The following is a 17,157-nucleotide window of genomic DNA, read 5'->3' as shown; positions in this document are numbered from 1 at the left end:
CATTATAGCGCCGATCTCCTTATGTAGGAGATAGGCCACTTATAATGTGGTGACAGAGTCTCTTTAACTAGTTCATTGTTCAATATGTTAATTATCTGTTGATAAGCAAAAAGAGGTAATAGTATATTTTGTTTTGTTGATCGAGATTTACCAAGAGATTCTAAAAGAGGGACTAGGTACTATTCTACTTTTACTATTGCAGAATGAAACGCCAATGGTCTGATGAATATATATCGGAATTCTTTGGGTTGGATAGAGTTAAAGTTAATACCTGCAGAGAAAAAAAGCGATAGAAGAGTTGGCAGTCTTGCAGAAGGTACTTCATACCATAGCTTGATTTTTTTAAAGGTTATATGGTGAGACAATGAGCATCGGGTCACTGAATGCAAAGGGCTTCAAACTGGTATTGCACTCTAGTTTGGGAGATCATCTGCTAGTATCCAATCATTCTTCTTTTGCAAAAAGCCTGAGTCTTAGGGGCATAGCTTGCAGAGGACAGGCCTAGAGTTGAGTGCCCAGGAAGGGGGCAATGGTTCCTACAGGCCACTCTGCCTTGGCAAGGGGTTTTCACATCGGGGACATTTATGACGTATCTACAGGATATGACATAAAAGTCAGATAGATGCGAGTCACACCTCTGTGACCCACACATATTTCTAGAATGGGGCCCCCTAAACCCTGTTCTACCTCTTTGTGTTGCGGCTAAAGCGTGTGATTTCCGACTAAGAAGAAGAAAATAGCGTAGCTCGCTGAACTACACTGTTTCCATAAGTCCCATAGAACTGAATAGTAGTTTAGGAAACAGTGTAGCTCGCATGCTATGCGGTTCTCTTCTTGGATATGTCATAAATGTCCCTAATGGGAAAACCCCTTTAAGCAGGTCCCTGGCAACTAGCCAGTTATGGCAAAGTAAAGAACCACATGCGACCATAGAAATCAGTGGGTGTTTGTACGAAACACAGACACCAGAGGTGCAAAAGTGTATACATTTTATTAAAACATACAAAAACTTAAAGGCTATGTAAATCTTTGAAAGGCAATTTTATTTTATTTTTTTTAAAAAAAGGTCAGTCAGTGTGATTAGTGCAACTTTCTCAATAGTTTTTACTGAAAATTATTTTTACTTATTGAGATACAGCTACTTTGTATTCTCTATACATAGCAGCTGTATCTAGCGCTAAATCCTGTTCCCGTTAGTTCCACGGGACTGACGGGTTCAGTGACAGCGGATCCACCTGTAATCTATCACATCTAAATTCATAATTTAGATCTGATAGATTAGAGGTGGATCCTGTGTGCCTCTGCTGAAACTGGACCCGTCAGATCTTTAACCATTACTAACATGTTACTTAAATATTTCTTACAAATATTTTAGTACTTTGTTGTGATGGAACTATTTTCTATAACCATTATTTCTCTTTCCCTTATACGACTTATTTGCCAACAATAAATATTGTGAATGATTGAATAATAGAATTACAATACATTTAGAATATGTGACGTAAATTTTTGCCAGGGGATTTTTTAGACAGATAATATTAACAAACAGTTAAAATACTATCTTGTAATTGCCCCGCTCTATAGGCTGCACGCTTACTAGTGTAAACCGAAATCTTCACAGTGATTTAAGGCAAATAAAATAAATCCTCAGATGACAATTAAATATTACAGCAGCACATGTAGTCATTGTAAACATTTTTAGATCAATAAGGAATAAGTTTACCTTCTGGTGATGAGCCAGGTTTTTGAGAATACGTTGAACTCATTTTGCTTTTTTTGCTACCATCACTGCTCACAGACAAACTAGACTGGATTTTTCTGTGCATTTTTTGAGAAACGGGAGCCGATAACTTTCTATGATCTGCAGCAACATGTTTGATCCCATTGTGGATTCCATTGATATTACTCAGACCTACATGACCATTTTGTATCTTGCCAGTTTCTTCCTCGCTCTTTTCCAGTGCCAAAGTATTTGGCTGAGGCAAGCTCTGAGGTTGGGCTTAAACAAAGAAAAAAAAGAAAAGATTAAAAGATTTAAACAGAATTCTCTAAAACTAGAGTTAGAGGAAAGATTTTTCTGCCTACAGATACACAGATTCTAATATTTTTCTTTATGTATATGATAAGAGAATTTCATATATTATACAGTAAATTGGTGTTGGGTGTTGTTTATATTGGGAAACTTGTGTTTCACTAAATAACTTTTGCATGAAGGTCCACTGATTGGTTGCATGATAATGAAACCAACCAATGGATAAAATCAGAAACAGGAATGCAATCACAATTAACCCAATCTATAAAAACTGTAAAAAGTAAATTTACAAATTGCGAAGCTGTACATAGATATGTTGCATATATAAATTGTTATTTGACCATAAATCCACAAGTTAAAACATGTCTGCTTTCTTTCAAAAACAGTGCCACATTTGTCTACAGGTTGGGTGTGGTATTGCAGCTCTGCCCAGTTCACTTCAATGGAGTTGAGCTGCAATGCCAGACACAACAGATGGACAGCTTTTTATCTAATCTTGTACACCTGTTTAAATGAAAAATGATCTGACCAGCATTAACTCATATTAATCCACCATTGGAACTAATTCACTTTGGTCTGAGGAAAATACTATAAATGCTGATAAACAAAAATAATAGGAAAAAGAAAACAATTCTGTAATAGCCACCCTATCCACACCTTATATCTTGATCTATTTTGGGTAAATGGCACACAGGAAATGTCATTTGACACGGATTACCTCAAATGAAATTATTCGCCAAATTTCTACCCCAATATTTTTTTTCATGGGATGCAGGCCAACATTAACCCCTTCCTGCTGCAGCCACTTTTAACCTTCCTGACAGAGTCTCATTTTTCAAATCTGACATGTGTCACTTGATATGGTAATAACTTGGATTGCTTTTACCTATCCGAGCGATTCTGAGATTGTTTTCTCGTGAAATATTGTACTTTGTGCCAGAGGTAAAATTTGGTCGATATATTCAGCGTTTATTTGTGAAAAACGTAGAGAAAATGTGCAAAAATAAGCATTTTTCTACATTTAAAGGAAGGGTGTCGCGGGAATTTTTTTTTATATATCAATTTGCTTTTAGTGTTTTATTAAAACATTTTTTATTTATTTGTGTGTTTGTGTTCTACTTTTTTTTATTTTCTAACTTTTTCTTCTCTATGGGGGCTGCCATTTTTTTTTTCATCTCTGAATGTGCCGATTAGCCAATGCTGCAATTTTGGGAATTGCTCCCTCTAGTGACCAGCACAGGGAAATGTTATAAATTAGAATCTAATTTATAATATTTCCTGACTCGTGAAAAAATTAGAACAATGTTTAATAATTTATATACTAACTGTTTAACTAAAAAAAAAAAAAAAAAATTCTAGCGACATTCCCTTTAAGGCCGGATTCACACGAGCGTGTGCGCTTTGCGCGCGCAAAAAATGCAGCGTTTTGCGCGCGCAAAAGGCACTTGACAGCTCCGTGTGTCATCACAATATGCTTTTTGTGCAGCCGCCATCATGATAACACTCCGTTTGGATGTTTGTAAACAGAAAAGCACGTGGTGCTTTTCGGTTTTTCATTCATACTTTTCAGTGCTGTTGCGCGAATCACGTGCGTCCCACGGAAGTGCTTCCGTGTGGTGCGCATGATTTTCACGCACCCATTGACTTCAATGGGTGCGTGATGAGCGAAATACGCACAAAGAACGGACATGTCGTGAGTTTTACACAGCGGACTCGCGCTGTGTAAAAATCACAGAACTGTCTGCACGGCCTCATAGACTAATATAGGTTCGTGCGACGCGCATGAAAATCACGCGCGTTGCACGGACGTATATCACGTTCGTCTGTTCAAGCCCTAAATGTATCTGCTTGTAGTGCAGGCAGTTATACAACACAAAATAGTTACTAATTAACACTTCCCATATGTGTACTTTGAGTTCGAATTGTTTTTTGAACATCCTTTTATATTTATAGGACTTAACAAGGCTTAAAAAGGTTTAGAAATAATTTTTTAAATTTTCAAGAAAATGTCAAAAGACGATTTTTTTAGTGACCAGTTCGGACTTGAAGTGGCTTTGAGGAGCATATATATTAGAAACCCCCATAAAACCCCCCATTTTAAAAACTGCACCCCTAAAAAGTATTTAAAACAGCATTTAGAAAGTTTCTTAACCTTTAGGGTATGTTCACACGGCTTAGCAAAATACGTCTGAAAATAAGGAGCTGTTTTCGCCTGAAAACAGCTCCTGATTTTAAGACGTTTTTGTAACTACTCGCGTTTTTCACTGACATTATTGGAGCTGTTTTTCAATGGAGTCAATGAAAAACGACTCCAAAAACGTCCCAAGAAGTGACATGCACTTCTTTGACATGGGCGTCTTTTTAGTGCCGTCTTTTGACAGCGACGCATAAAATTACACCTCGTCGGAACAGCACATAGTAAAACTCATTAAAAGAAATGGGCAGATATTTGAAGGCATAATGGAGCCATTTTTCAGGCGTAATTCGAGGCGTAAAACGCCTGAATTACATCTGAAAATAGGCTGTGTGAACATACCCGTAGGCGTTTCACAGGAATTAAAGCAATGTGGAGGGGAAATTTACAAATTACATTTTTTTCCAGAAATTCAATTTTAAAACATTTACATTTTTTTGTAACACATAAGATTTTACCAGGGAAACACAAATCAATATTTATTGCCCAGGTTGTGCAGTTTTTAGAAATATCCCACATGTGGCCCTAGTGTGCTAATTTACACATAGTGGATTTTGGGGCCTACTTTTTATTAGATTATATTCTAGGCACCAAGTCAGGTTTGAAGAGGTCTTGTGGTGCCAAAACAAAGGCAACACCCCAAAAAAGACCTCATTTTGGAAACTACACCCCACAAGGAATTCATCCAGGGGTGTGGTGAGTATTTTGACCCCAAAGGTGGTTCATACATTTTATTAGAATTTGGACGTGAAAATAAAAAATGTTAATTTTTTTCAATAAGATGTAGTTTTAGCCAAAAACAAACAAACCAACAATTCCCCCAAGGATTAAAAGGGAAAAAGCCTCCCAACATTTGTACAGCAACTTCTCCAGAGTACGGAAAACCCCCATATGTGGTCATAAACTGCTGTCTGGGCACATGGCAGGGCTCAGAAGAGAAGGAGCACACTTTGGCTTTTGGAGCGCAGATTTTGCTGGATTGGTTTCTCGGCACCATGTCGCTGAGGTACCAGTACAGTGGAAAATCCCCAAAAGTGACTCCATTTGGGAAACTACACTCGTTGTGTAATGCATCTTGACCACATAGGTATTTGATAGATTTTATTAGAATTGGGCAGAGAAAATAAAAAAATCATTTTTTTTTAATAATTCATATCTTTAGCTCAACATTTTAAATTTTCTCAACAAATAAAAAGGATAAAAATAACCCCAATAAAAGGAGCTGGGCACACGGCAGGTCTCAGAAGGGAAGGAGCTCCATTTGGCTTTTGGAGGGCTGATTTTGCTGGATTTGTTTCTGGGCACCATGTCTCATTTGCAGAGTCCTTGTGGGACCAAAACAGTGGAAACCCCCCCGGAAGTTACCTCTTTTTTGAAACTACACCTCTCAAGGTATTCACGTAGGGGTGTAGTGAGCATGTTAACCACACAGGTGTTTTCCAGAAATTAGTGTGTACTCGATGTTGCAGAGTAAAAATGGCAATTTTTCTATGGATATGCCATTTTAGTGTCCAATATGTGGTGCCCAGCTTGTGCCACCATGAAAAGATAGCTCTCTAATTATTATGCTGTGTTTCCCAGTTTTTGAAACACTCTACATATGGCCCTAATCTTTTGCCTGGACAGTTGACAGGACTTCATGCAAAATTGAGGCCTAATTTGGCGGTTTACAAAAAGTATTGGTTCACAATTGCAGAGGCTCTGAAGTAAAATAATAAAATAAACCACTGAGAAGTGACCCATTTTGGAAACTACACCCGTCAAGGCCTTTATTAAGGGGTGTAGTGAGCATTTTGACCCCACAGTCTTTTCCATAAATGATTACGCTGCGGAGGGTGCATAGAAAAAAATACATTTTTTCCCTAGATATGACATTTCAGTGGCAAACATGTTGCGCTCAGTTTGTGCCACTGGAGAAACACATGCCAAAAATTGTTAAAAGGGTTCTCCCGGGTATGGCGGTGCCATATATGTGAAAGTAAACTGCTGTTTGGGCACAGTGTGGGGCTCAGTAGGGAGGGAGCGCCATTTGGAGCGTAGAGTTTGCTTAGTAGTAGTTTTGTTTGTGTATTACTGGTATTTCAGGTTATAATGTTGTGGCATATGTAAGCTGTTCGAAGTACATTAGGGTAAAATAAGGAGGTATAATAATGGGGTAAAAAAAATAAAAATAATAATCCATAGATGTGCATTACACTGTGAATTAATCCCTTATGCACAGTCCAGTTTCGCACTGATAAATAGTATTTTTTCTTATCCCCCTTTTGGCACACACTCTGCACCTTTGCAGTTTAGGGAATATCTGCTGAGAAAGTGTTGTCCTGGTATAATACGTTAACTCTCGCTTCCAACAGATATGTTTGGGCCCTCCCCTTCCTGGTTCCCTAATTTTAGGGCCTTGATAAATCACCTCTCGAAACAGTAGAAATGTTCCCCTTGGGCCAGCACAACTGCATATTTTTTCTTTCCTGACTTACGGGATTCTTATTTTATTTTTTCATAGATGTAGTGGCATGAGGGCTGTTTTTTTTGCGGGACGAGCTGTAGTTTTTATTGGTACCATTTTGGGAAATAGGCGACTATTTGATCACTTTTTATACTATTTTTTGGGAGGCAAGGTGATCAAAAATACAGCAATACTGGCATAGGTTTTTTTATACAGAGTTCACTATGCGTTATAAATTACATGTTAACTTTATTCTGTGGGTCAGTACGATTCCGGCGACACCAAATTTCTAGCACTTTTTTATGTTGTACAACTTTTTGCACAATAAAATAACTTTTGTAAAAAAAATGGAATTTTTTTTGTCACCATGTGGTGAGAACCAGAACGTTTTAATTTTTTTGCTGACGGAGCTGCATTTTTGGATACATGCAACTTTTTAAATCACGTTTTATTCCAATTTTTGGAAGGCAAGGTGACCAAAAAACAGCAATTTTGGCATTGTTTTTTACGCTTTTCACCACGACACATGACACATGCTCAGCTTCTGAACACGCGCCATTTTCCTATCGGTACTGGAAGCCTTTTAGGTCCTGCCTCCGGGCAGGGCCTAGGAGGCTTTCGTACTAGGCAGACCAGGAGGCCAATGTTAGGCCTCCGGTTGACATTGCAGGCATCGGTACCCGGGTGATCTCGTCGCTGGGGTTGCCAATTGCCTACTACATTTTCGCTTTTGACTACTACATTTAAGGGGTTATTGGCCAGTATCGGAGCGGACTGCCAATACAGCAGGGTGTCAGCTGTAACGTACAGCTGACACACGTGGCTGATGGCACGGACTCAGCTTCTGAGATCGTGCCATCCATTTGTCGTAACTATACAACAAATTGCGGGAAGTACTAGCTTCCATGACGTGGTTAAAATATTTATACCTTGGTTTTTATAACGAAGTTGGACAAAACACTATGTGACCGCCCATGAGACTTTAAACAATGCCAAGAAAAGGGTAAACCAACAGGTTCACAAAATGTGAGGTGTACAACCACATAACCGGAGTTCAGGATCGCTGTACTTCACTCCCGCAGACACTCTGAATTGGAGGACAAGTGGCACATCCTGAGTATAGGCCTGTTATTTAAAGATTATCATAGCTATAAAAGAATGATCTCTTCAAAATATAACGTTTTTTAACAGGCGTTGTCTTTTGAACATATTCCCTTTCAACATACCCTATTAGGGAATAGATGCCATAAAGGGGGTCTACTGCTCGGACGGATCTAGTGGACTTGTCCAGTCCATATATTACATGGTCAGCTATTGATGATCATTAAATGCTTCTGAAACCAAACCTATGGCGATCAGCGAATTTCTAGGTCAGCTAATTTCCGACGATGCAGATGTGAACACAGCCTTTTATGTATTGCTAAGCATAAGGTTTTATCAATAAACTATACTTGTTAAAGAGTTTTTGCAGCCACTAAAAATAGATGGCCTATCCTCAGGATATGCCATCAATAGCTGATGTTTTGGGGTCCGACTTTCGGCACCACAGCTGATTAGCTGGTGAAGTGGCTGCAGGGCTGATTACCCTTAATTTCTTCTTGCTCACTGTGAATCGTCGACACGCAATGCAGCTATTCACAGGTATTGCAGCCTTCTTCCATTCACTACAATGTCAACACAGTTGTATTTAGTTGATTCAAAGGAGAAAAAAAGAGGGTTGGCACTGCTCCAAGTGCAGGGCAAAACATAGACTCACATATGCAAGTAGTGTGGCTCAAAACACATGGGATACAGCTGACAAGTTTGTTGCCGGCAGGGTGCTCATCGATGGAAAAGAAAGCACGTATGCAAAACTTGATGATGGACAGGAGGAATGTACGAGGCACTCACCGCAGTGGCAATGGAAAGGATTTATTGGAACAGATCTCGGTCAATGATGATGTGAAAGATGCCAACGACCGTTTCACGCTGAGAGTGCTTTGTCAAGGCAGCCTTGACTGCGGCACTGCGGTGAGTGCCTCGTACATTCCTCCTGTCCATCACAGTCGTATTTAGGCTTGGTTTTTTTTGGGGGGTGGGGGGTGGGGGAGTTGTCATTTTTAATGGAACCATTTTGGGTTACATAGATTGTATTGTGTAACTTTTCTGTTTTGTTTTTTTGGGGGGGGGGGATAACATCAATTCTGCCATTTTTATTTTGTTTTTGTCTTTATGGCATGGTCTGTGCAGTAAGAATTACATGTTAACGTTATTCTGCGGGTCAGTAGGATTACAGCAATAAATTCATACAGCTTTTTATGTTTTACAACTTTTGCACACTAAAAACACTTTTTATTTTTAAATCATGATCTTGTGTTGGGGCATTCCAAGACCCATTTTTATTTTTCTGTCAACGAGCTGCATGACTGCTTGTCTTTTGCGGGACTAGTATTTTTTAGTGCAACCATATCGGTGGACATAAAATGTATTATATAAAACTTTTACTTGTTTTAGAAGAGTGGTGGGAAAAAACGATTCCGCCATTGTTTTTGGGGTTTTGTTTTAATGACATTCACTGACAGGCAATAATACACTGCAACACGGAGTATTGAAGTTTATAATAAGTGATCAAATAGTGAAGTCCCATAGTGGAACTACAAAAAAAGTTTAATAAAGAAAAAAATCCCAAGTAAAGAAAATAAAAAATGCTTTATTATGAAAAAAAAGGTAAAAAAAGTTACACATATTTGGTATCGCCGCGTGTGTAACTACCACAACTATAAAACAATTAGATTATTTAACCTGCACGGTGAACGCTGTAAAAAATAAAATAAAAAACAGAGAACACCACCTTTGGATATGTAGGCTTGCAACATTTAAAATGTTGTTATTGCCGAAGGTCTTTTATTTAATCAGAAAGATCCCGATAGCAATTCCGAAAGTATCTTTCCAGCGTCTTCAGAAGAATCTTATGCGATTTATATGGTCAAATCATAGACCAAGGGTCACTTCCTACATACTTACCAGATATAAAAAATTGGGTGGTCTCGGAATAGCAAATATGTATGGAAACTATGTAGCTACTTTGGTGCCACATCTGACTCCAGGGTGAAAAGTGAACTTCAACAAACCCTTCTCCAAGCACTTTTATTTTTAACATTTTGGAACATTCCACCTCCTTCCCATATATCGTCCCTCCCAACTGCTGCATTGACATGCTGGTCACATCTTCAGAAGGAATCAATAGATCAACTGCCTCTGCCTAGATCACATATCCCTATAGATTTCTTTGAATTGGCTATTTCTAATCTAAACTTATCTTACTGGAGGAAAAGAGGTATTGTAAATATATGCCATATCTACCAACAAGTTCAACTGAGCCACAAAGCCTACCACAAAGCGGGTTCTTTACATTTTTATAAATCAGATACTTTATTTCTCACCATGACAACTTTAATCTTAATATCTTTGGCTGGTTTAATAAAGAAACAAAAAAGCCTTAAATATATTCATAACATTGTGAGAGCCAACGCTGGTTTTGGCAAAATTTACCCTATGAGGATATGGGAGAGAGATTTGGGAACCACATTTCATGATAGAAAATGGTTGAAAGCTTTTAAAGAGGCTCTGTCACCAGATTTTGCAGCCCCTATCTGCTATTACAGCAGATAGGCGCTGCAATGTAGATTACAGTAACGTTTTTATTTTTGTTTTATTTAAGTTATGACTATTTTTGTAGTTATGCAAATGAGGCTTGCAAAAGTCCAAGTGGGTGTGTTTAAAAGTAAAAGTACAATCGTGAAATCAGCTTCTAAAACGTTTTCACTCTCACTATCCATGGTGGGGAAGTTTATAGTATCCAAGTACGCTTCCAGAGTGGATAGCGTGCATGTCACCCTAGAATAGTATAAATATGAATAAAATTGGGCATATATTTGATTCATTTTTAGAGAGTCACTGACAGCAACCTCAGAGCAGAAGGTTATTTCCATAATGGGGTTCAGAGTCATATCAGCTTTAGCTAGGTTTGCCAATAGAAGATAATTTGTATCCCCGTTAAAAAATCCTCTGCTGGGAATATACTCTTTTCTTTCTAGTGAGTTCAGTTAACAGTAGAGTATACTCGTGTTGTTTTGAAGAGAAAGCAGAGAAGGCTGAAGGTTCCCTGGTTCTAATATATTCCTCCTCCGTCACCATCAAGTCGGCCTCAAGACGAGTATGGTGAGCAGCTAGTCCATGTCTATCAGAGGTGATTGTACGTATAACAACCCCCTGTAATATAGGCATTAAAAAAACATCCAATACCATTCAACATTCTGCCGACCCAATATTGGAATTCCAAAAACCTGGTATTTCAATTTCCAAGGAAATTGTACAATTGTACATCTGTACAAGATAGCCTCAGAGGACTTAACCTCCAAATCTTAAGTTTTGCCATCTCAGGAAAAGCCAAAGTGACCATTAGGGGGGAGTGATCAGAGATACCTCTAGGGAGGTTACTGGCTTCAACTATAAACATTATGGAGCCTGCATTTCCAAACACTAGATCAATTCTGGAAAATGACCTATAGGCAGGTGAATAGCACGAGTAGGCCAGGGAGGGAGGGTGGCGAGTTTGCCAGATCTTCTGCAGCTGATATGTTGCAGGCCAGTTGGCTAGGGGAGAATTAGTACTCGCAACCCCTTTCCAATACATCTAGTTCGGAGCAAGAAACAAAAAAGTGCCTCAGGGCCCAGGTCCGTCACCAGTACCATTATGTAATTAAGCAATTGAAGAGTTGCCGGAAGATTATAGACGTTGACAATAACAAGTGAGGTGATATAAATCTGACAAAACATTACAATGAATCTCCCCAAGGATCTGTTTTTACAGAAGTAACCACACATTGCAGAGATTTGTGGACTAGCAAAGAGACCCCACACGAGTAGCTTGAAAAAGAGGCATGGTAATCCAATCCAACCTTGAGTGCACGTAGTTTAGTGTCCAGTAAATGAGTCTCTTGAAGGAGTACTATTAGTGGAAAACAAAGACCAGAGACCTTTTAAATTGATCATTAAGACCCCTCACATTCCAGGAGATGATCTTAAAGAGGCTCGGTCACCAGATTATAAGTGCCCTATCTCCTACATAAAGTGATCGTTGCTGTAATGCAGAACCAAAGGTTTTTATTTTGAAAAACGATAATTTTTGACCAAGTTATAAACAATTTTAGATTTATGCTAGTTTCTTAACCCCTTCCCGCCGGATCACGTATATATACGTCATTAAAATCGGTGGCTTACCGCCTTTTCACGTAAATATACGTCATGGAGATGAAGCTGGCTCAGGAGCTGAGCCAGCGACATCACCACCGGGTGACAGCTGTATGTTACAGCTGGCACCCTAAGGTATCGGCCAGGACCGGAGCTAGCATCCGATCCGACCGATTAACCCCTCACATGCTGCGTTCAATAGAGATCGCAGCATGTGAGGAGTTTATAGCCACCGGCACCCCAGCAACGTGATCACTGGGTTGCCGGTGGCTGCAAAGGCGATCGGAGGGCTAATGCTTACCTCCCGATCAGCCTGTAACGGAATCCTCCTATGCCCCGTCGTCGGCGGGGCCCAGGAGGCTTCCGGTAACATCGGCAAGATGGCGCCGGCTCAGCTTCCGGCTCAGAAGCTGAGCCGGCGTCATCAGCAGTGGGTGTCCGCTGTATGTTACAGCGGACACCCCGATCTATCGCCAGGAACCGGAGCTAGCTCCGATTCCTGGCATTAACCCCTTCGATGCAGCGATCCATTGTGATCGCTGCATCCTAGAGGTTTGTAGAAAATCGGCAGCCTTGCGATGCGATGGCAAGGCTGGCGACTGCTAACATGGCAACAGGAGCCCTAACAATGGACTCCTGTCTGCCATTACGTAAGCTGATTAGGCCCCGCCCAGAGGCGGAGCCTAATCGGCTTGCTGTCAGTGAACAACTGACAGTTCCAATACATTGCACTACATAGGTAGTGCAATGTATTAGAACATCAAACAAATAGTTGGACATTCAAGTCCCCTAGTGGGACTAAAGAAAAGTGTAAAAAAAAGTGTAAAAAAAGTAAAAATAAAAGTTGGAAAACATACAATAAAAGTTTCAAATAATAACACAAAACACAATCGCCCTTTTTCCCTTATAAGTCATTTATTATTGAAAAAAATAATAAAGCCATACATATTTGGTATCGCAGCGATCGTAACGACCTGAACTATAAAAATATTATGTTATTTATTCCGCACAGTGAACGCCGTAAAAAAAAACCTCAAAAACACTGCCATAATTACTGTTTTTTTGGTCACTGTCTTCCAAAAATTGAAATAAAAAGTGATCAAAAAGTCGCATGTATCCAAAAATGGTACCGATAAAATCTATACCTCGTCTCGCAAAAAAAACAAGCCCTCACACAGCTCCATCGACGAAAAAATGTAAAAGTTATGGCTCTCACAACTTGGCGACAGAAAAAATACATTCTCTTTCCAAAAGTAATTTTATTGTGCAAAAAGTTATAAAAAAGTTCTATAAATTTGGTATCGCCGGAATCGTACTGACCCGCAGAATAAAGGTAACATGTAGTTTATAACGTACGGTGAACGGTGTATATATAAAAAAAAGTGGCACAAGCTGGGCATGACATTTGACACTGAATTGGCATATCTAGGGAAACTATTTAATTTGTACCTTCCGCAGCGCAATCATTTATGGAAAAGACACGTGGGGTGAAAATGCTCACTACACCTCTTAATAAATGCCTTGAGGGGTGCAGTTTCCAAAATGGGGTCACTTCTCAGGGGTTTCTTTTATTATTTCACATCAAAGCCTCTGCAATTGTGAACCAATACTTTATAAGTCGCCAAATTAGGCCTCAATTTTACATGGTACTCTTTCACTCCTGAGCCCTGTCGAATGTCCAGGCAAAAGATTAGGGCCACATGTAGGGTGATTCTAAAACAGGGAAACACCGCATAATAATTGAGAGCTGTCTTGTTATGGTGGCACAAGCCGGGCACCACATATTGGCATATCTAAGGAAAAATTCCCATTTTCATTCTCCCACATCGTGTGCACACGAATTTCTGCAAAACACCTGTGGGGTTAACATGCTCACTACACCCCTAGGTGAATACCTTGAGGGTGTTGTTTCCAAAATGGCGTCACTTCTGGGGGGGATCCACTGTTTTGGTCCCACATGGACTTTGCAAATGCAACATAGCGACCAGAAACCAAATGCAGCAAAATCTGTACACCAAAAGCAAATGGCGCTCCTTCCCTTCTGAGCCCTGCCGTGTGCCCAAACAGCATTTTACGACCACGTGTGGGGTATTGCCGTACTCCAGAGAAGTTGCTTTACAAGCGTTGGGGTTCTTTTTTTCCTTTATTTGTTGAGAAAATTAAAAATTTGGAGCTAAAGCTACGTCTTATTGAAGAAAAAGGATTTTTTTTATTTTCACTGCCCAATTCTAATAAAATCTATGAAACACCTGTGGGGGCAAAATGCTCACTACACCCCTAGATGGATTCCTCAAGGGGTGTAGTTTTCTCAATGGAGTCACTTTTTTGGCGTTTTCACTGTTTTGGTACCTCAGGGGCTTTGCAAATGCGACATGGCCTCCACAAACCATTCCTGCTAAATTTGAGCTCCAAAAGCCAAATGGCGCTCTTTCCCTTCTAAGCTCCGCCGTGTGTCCAAACATCCGTTTATAACCACATGTGGGGTATTGTTTTACTCGGGAGAAATTGCTTTACAAATGTTGTGGTGCTTTTTCTCCTTTAGTCCTCGTGGAAATTAGAAAAAATTAGCTAAACCTACATAATCTTTGAAAGAATGACGATTTTTATTTTCACGGCCTACTTCCAATAATTTCTGCAAAAAACCTGCGGGGTCAAAATGCTCACTATACCCCTAGATAATTTCCTCAAGGGGTGTAGTTTCCAAAATGGGGTCACTTTTGGTGGATTTCCACTGTTTTGGCACCGAAAGAGCCCTTGAAACCTGACATGGAGCCTAAAATATTTTCTAATAAAAAGGAGGCCCAAAATCCACTGGGTGCTCCTTTGCTTCTGAGGCCGGTGCTTCAGTCCATTACCACACTAGGGCCACATGTGGGATATTTCTAAAAACTGCAGAATCTGGGCAATAAATATTGAGTTGCATTTCTCTGGTAAAAACTTCTGTGTTACAAAAAAAATAGAATAAAAATGAATTTCTGCAAAAAAAAAATGAAATTTGAAAATTTCACCTCTACGTTGCTTTAATTCCTGTGAAACGTTTAAAGGGTTAAGAAACTTTCTAAATGCTGTTTTGAATACTTTGAGGGGTGAAGATTTTAAAATGGGGTGACTTTTTGGCGGTTTCTAATATATAAGGCCCTAAAAGCCGCTTCACAACTGAACTGGCCCCTGTAAAAATAGCCTTTTGAAATTTTCTTGAAAATGTGAGAAATTGCTGCTAAAGTTCTAAGCCTTGTAACGTCCTAGAAAAATAAAAGGATGTTCAAAAAACGATGCCAATCTAAAGTAGACATATGGGGGATGTTAATTAGCAACAATTTTTTGTGGTATAACTGCCTGTCTTACAAGCAGATACATTTACATTTAGAAAAATGCAAATTTTTGCAATTTTTCACCAAATTTTGGTGTTTTTCACTGGTAAATATTGAATTTATCGACCACATTTTTCCACTATCATAAAGTCCAATGTGTCACGAGAAAACAATCTCAGAATCACTTTGATAGGTAAAAGCGTTCCGGAGTTATTACCACATAAAGTGAAATATGTCAGATTTGAAAAAATGGGTCTGGTCCTGAAGGCCAAAATGAGCTTGGTCCTGAAGGGGTTAATATACAACTGGGCGTGTTTTTACTTTTTACCAACTGGGCGTTGCACAGAGATGTGTATAACACCGACCAATCAGTGTCATACACTTCTCATTGTTCCAGCCCAGCTTCTTTTACTGCACCATCACACTGGAACAATGAGAAGTGTAAGACGCTGATTGGTCAGCATCATACACTTCTCTGTACAACGCCCAGTTAGTAAAAACACGCCCAGTTGTCTATTAAGAAACAAATTTGCATAAATTTAAAATGGTTTATAACTTGGTCAAAAATGATCGTTTTTCAATATAAAAACCACTGTTATCCACATTGCAGCGCCAATCACATTATTTAGGAGATGGGGCACTTATAATCTGGTGACAGAGCCTCTTTAAAGGGGTTGTCCGTGCTACAATGACTATGTGTTAATGCCTGTAATTTATTGTAATATACTTACATTTTCCAAAGTGGCCCCGTTTCCAGATCCTGCCGTGGGGTACTTGATGGGTGACGTCACTCTCTGGCCGCTGTGTTGATCATCAATTCTTTTCCGGGTATACGACACGTCACGTGATGTGCCGTGTATGGGCTATTCTGCTGTACAGCCCGTAACGCGCATGCACGGTCCCTGCTGTTCTTGCGGTCCCTGCTGTTCTCGAGATAACAGCAGGGACTGTGCATGCGCATTCCAACAGAACAGCCCATACACGGCACGTCACAAGTGAGACTGTTTGATTGTGTAGATATTACCATCTATTGGATTCCCTGAGCGCACATCTGGCCAGAAATTCAAACCAGGGGGTCCGGATCACAAAAGAGGCCCCAACTCTCCAGCAGTCCAGGCAGAACTATATGGGCATCAAAATGCTCCCAGCAACAGAGTTCACTGGATGCGCAAAAAAATATATTTTTGACGGATAAAACAGATTGCCATCTGTCGGAAATTTTATTTTTACCTATCGACTGTCGCGATAAACTATTGTTTCCTATAGTCCCCCGTCCCCCCCCAAAAAAAAAAAAATCATACCTGGTCAACACATTTGATTAAGTTCAGAGATTTGTGATTGTGAATTACAATAACAGTTAATAAAGGGGGCTGGAAAATTATACATATATAAAATCCCCAAATTGCACAAATTGGTTGGCACTTTCCTGAGGTTTCTTTAACACACGCAACAGTGTAGATGTGTGTTATGTATAAACTCCTCACTTCTTACAGTTTTTTGCAGAGTACATTTTAGTCGGAAGTTAGAATTTTTGTGCAAGCTGAGCTAATAATTTCTGCCGCAAAGTTGCGTGAAGGAGGTAGTGTGTATAAATTATTAAAGTTGTATTTTTATATACGGTAAGCGGTGCGTTCTCAAAATGTAGATTTTGATTACCTAGTAGCCGTTTGCCATGTGCAGTTCATATGTTTATTACTTTTCTGGTTGGCTGTAAAATATTAAATGGCCTGTGTGTTAGGCTACATTCACACGAGCGTGAAGGCTACATTCACACGAGCGTGAAAGATTTAAGTGTGTAAATCTGTCCGTGTGCGTTGCGTTTTGCATCAGTGTGCTTTGCGTGTGGCATGTGTTTTTCATGCACTTGCAAGCACCTTTTTTATTTCAATGTAATTGATGTGTGAAACATGGAAAGCACATGGATGTGCGTCCGTGTGCTGTC

At 39.6% G+C, this 17,157-nt stretch overlaps 1 protein-coding gene across 3 annotated transcripts in view; it reads right to left on the bottom strand.

Annotated features, from left to right (window-relative positions):
- MDFIC (MyoD family inhibitor domain containing) overlaps positions 1-17,157 on the bottom strand; it is a 130,193-nt gene that overhangs the window by 14,486 nt on the left and 98,550 nt on the right. For all 3 annotated transcript variants that reach the window (XM_075855040.1, XM_075855041.1, XM_075855039.1), the window contains exon 4: positions 1,724-1,999. In XM_075855040.1, coding sequence (XP_075711155.1) covers positions 1,724-1,999 — 276 coding nt within the window. The remainder of the gene's footprint in view (positions 1-1,723; positions 2,000-17,157) is intronic.

Source organism: Rhinoderma darwinii, chromosome 3 (genome assembly GCF_050947455.1).
Source record: "Rhinoderma darwinii isolate aRhiDar2 chromosome 3, aRhiDar2.hap1, whole genome shotgun sequence".
In the NCBI taxonomy this organism is placed as follows: domain Eukaryota; kingdom Metazoa; phylum Chordata; class Amphibia; order Anura; family Rhinodermatidae; genus Rhinoderma; species Rhinoderma darwinii.
This window is presented reverse-complemented; position numbering and strand designations above follow the sequence as displayed.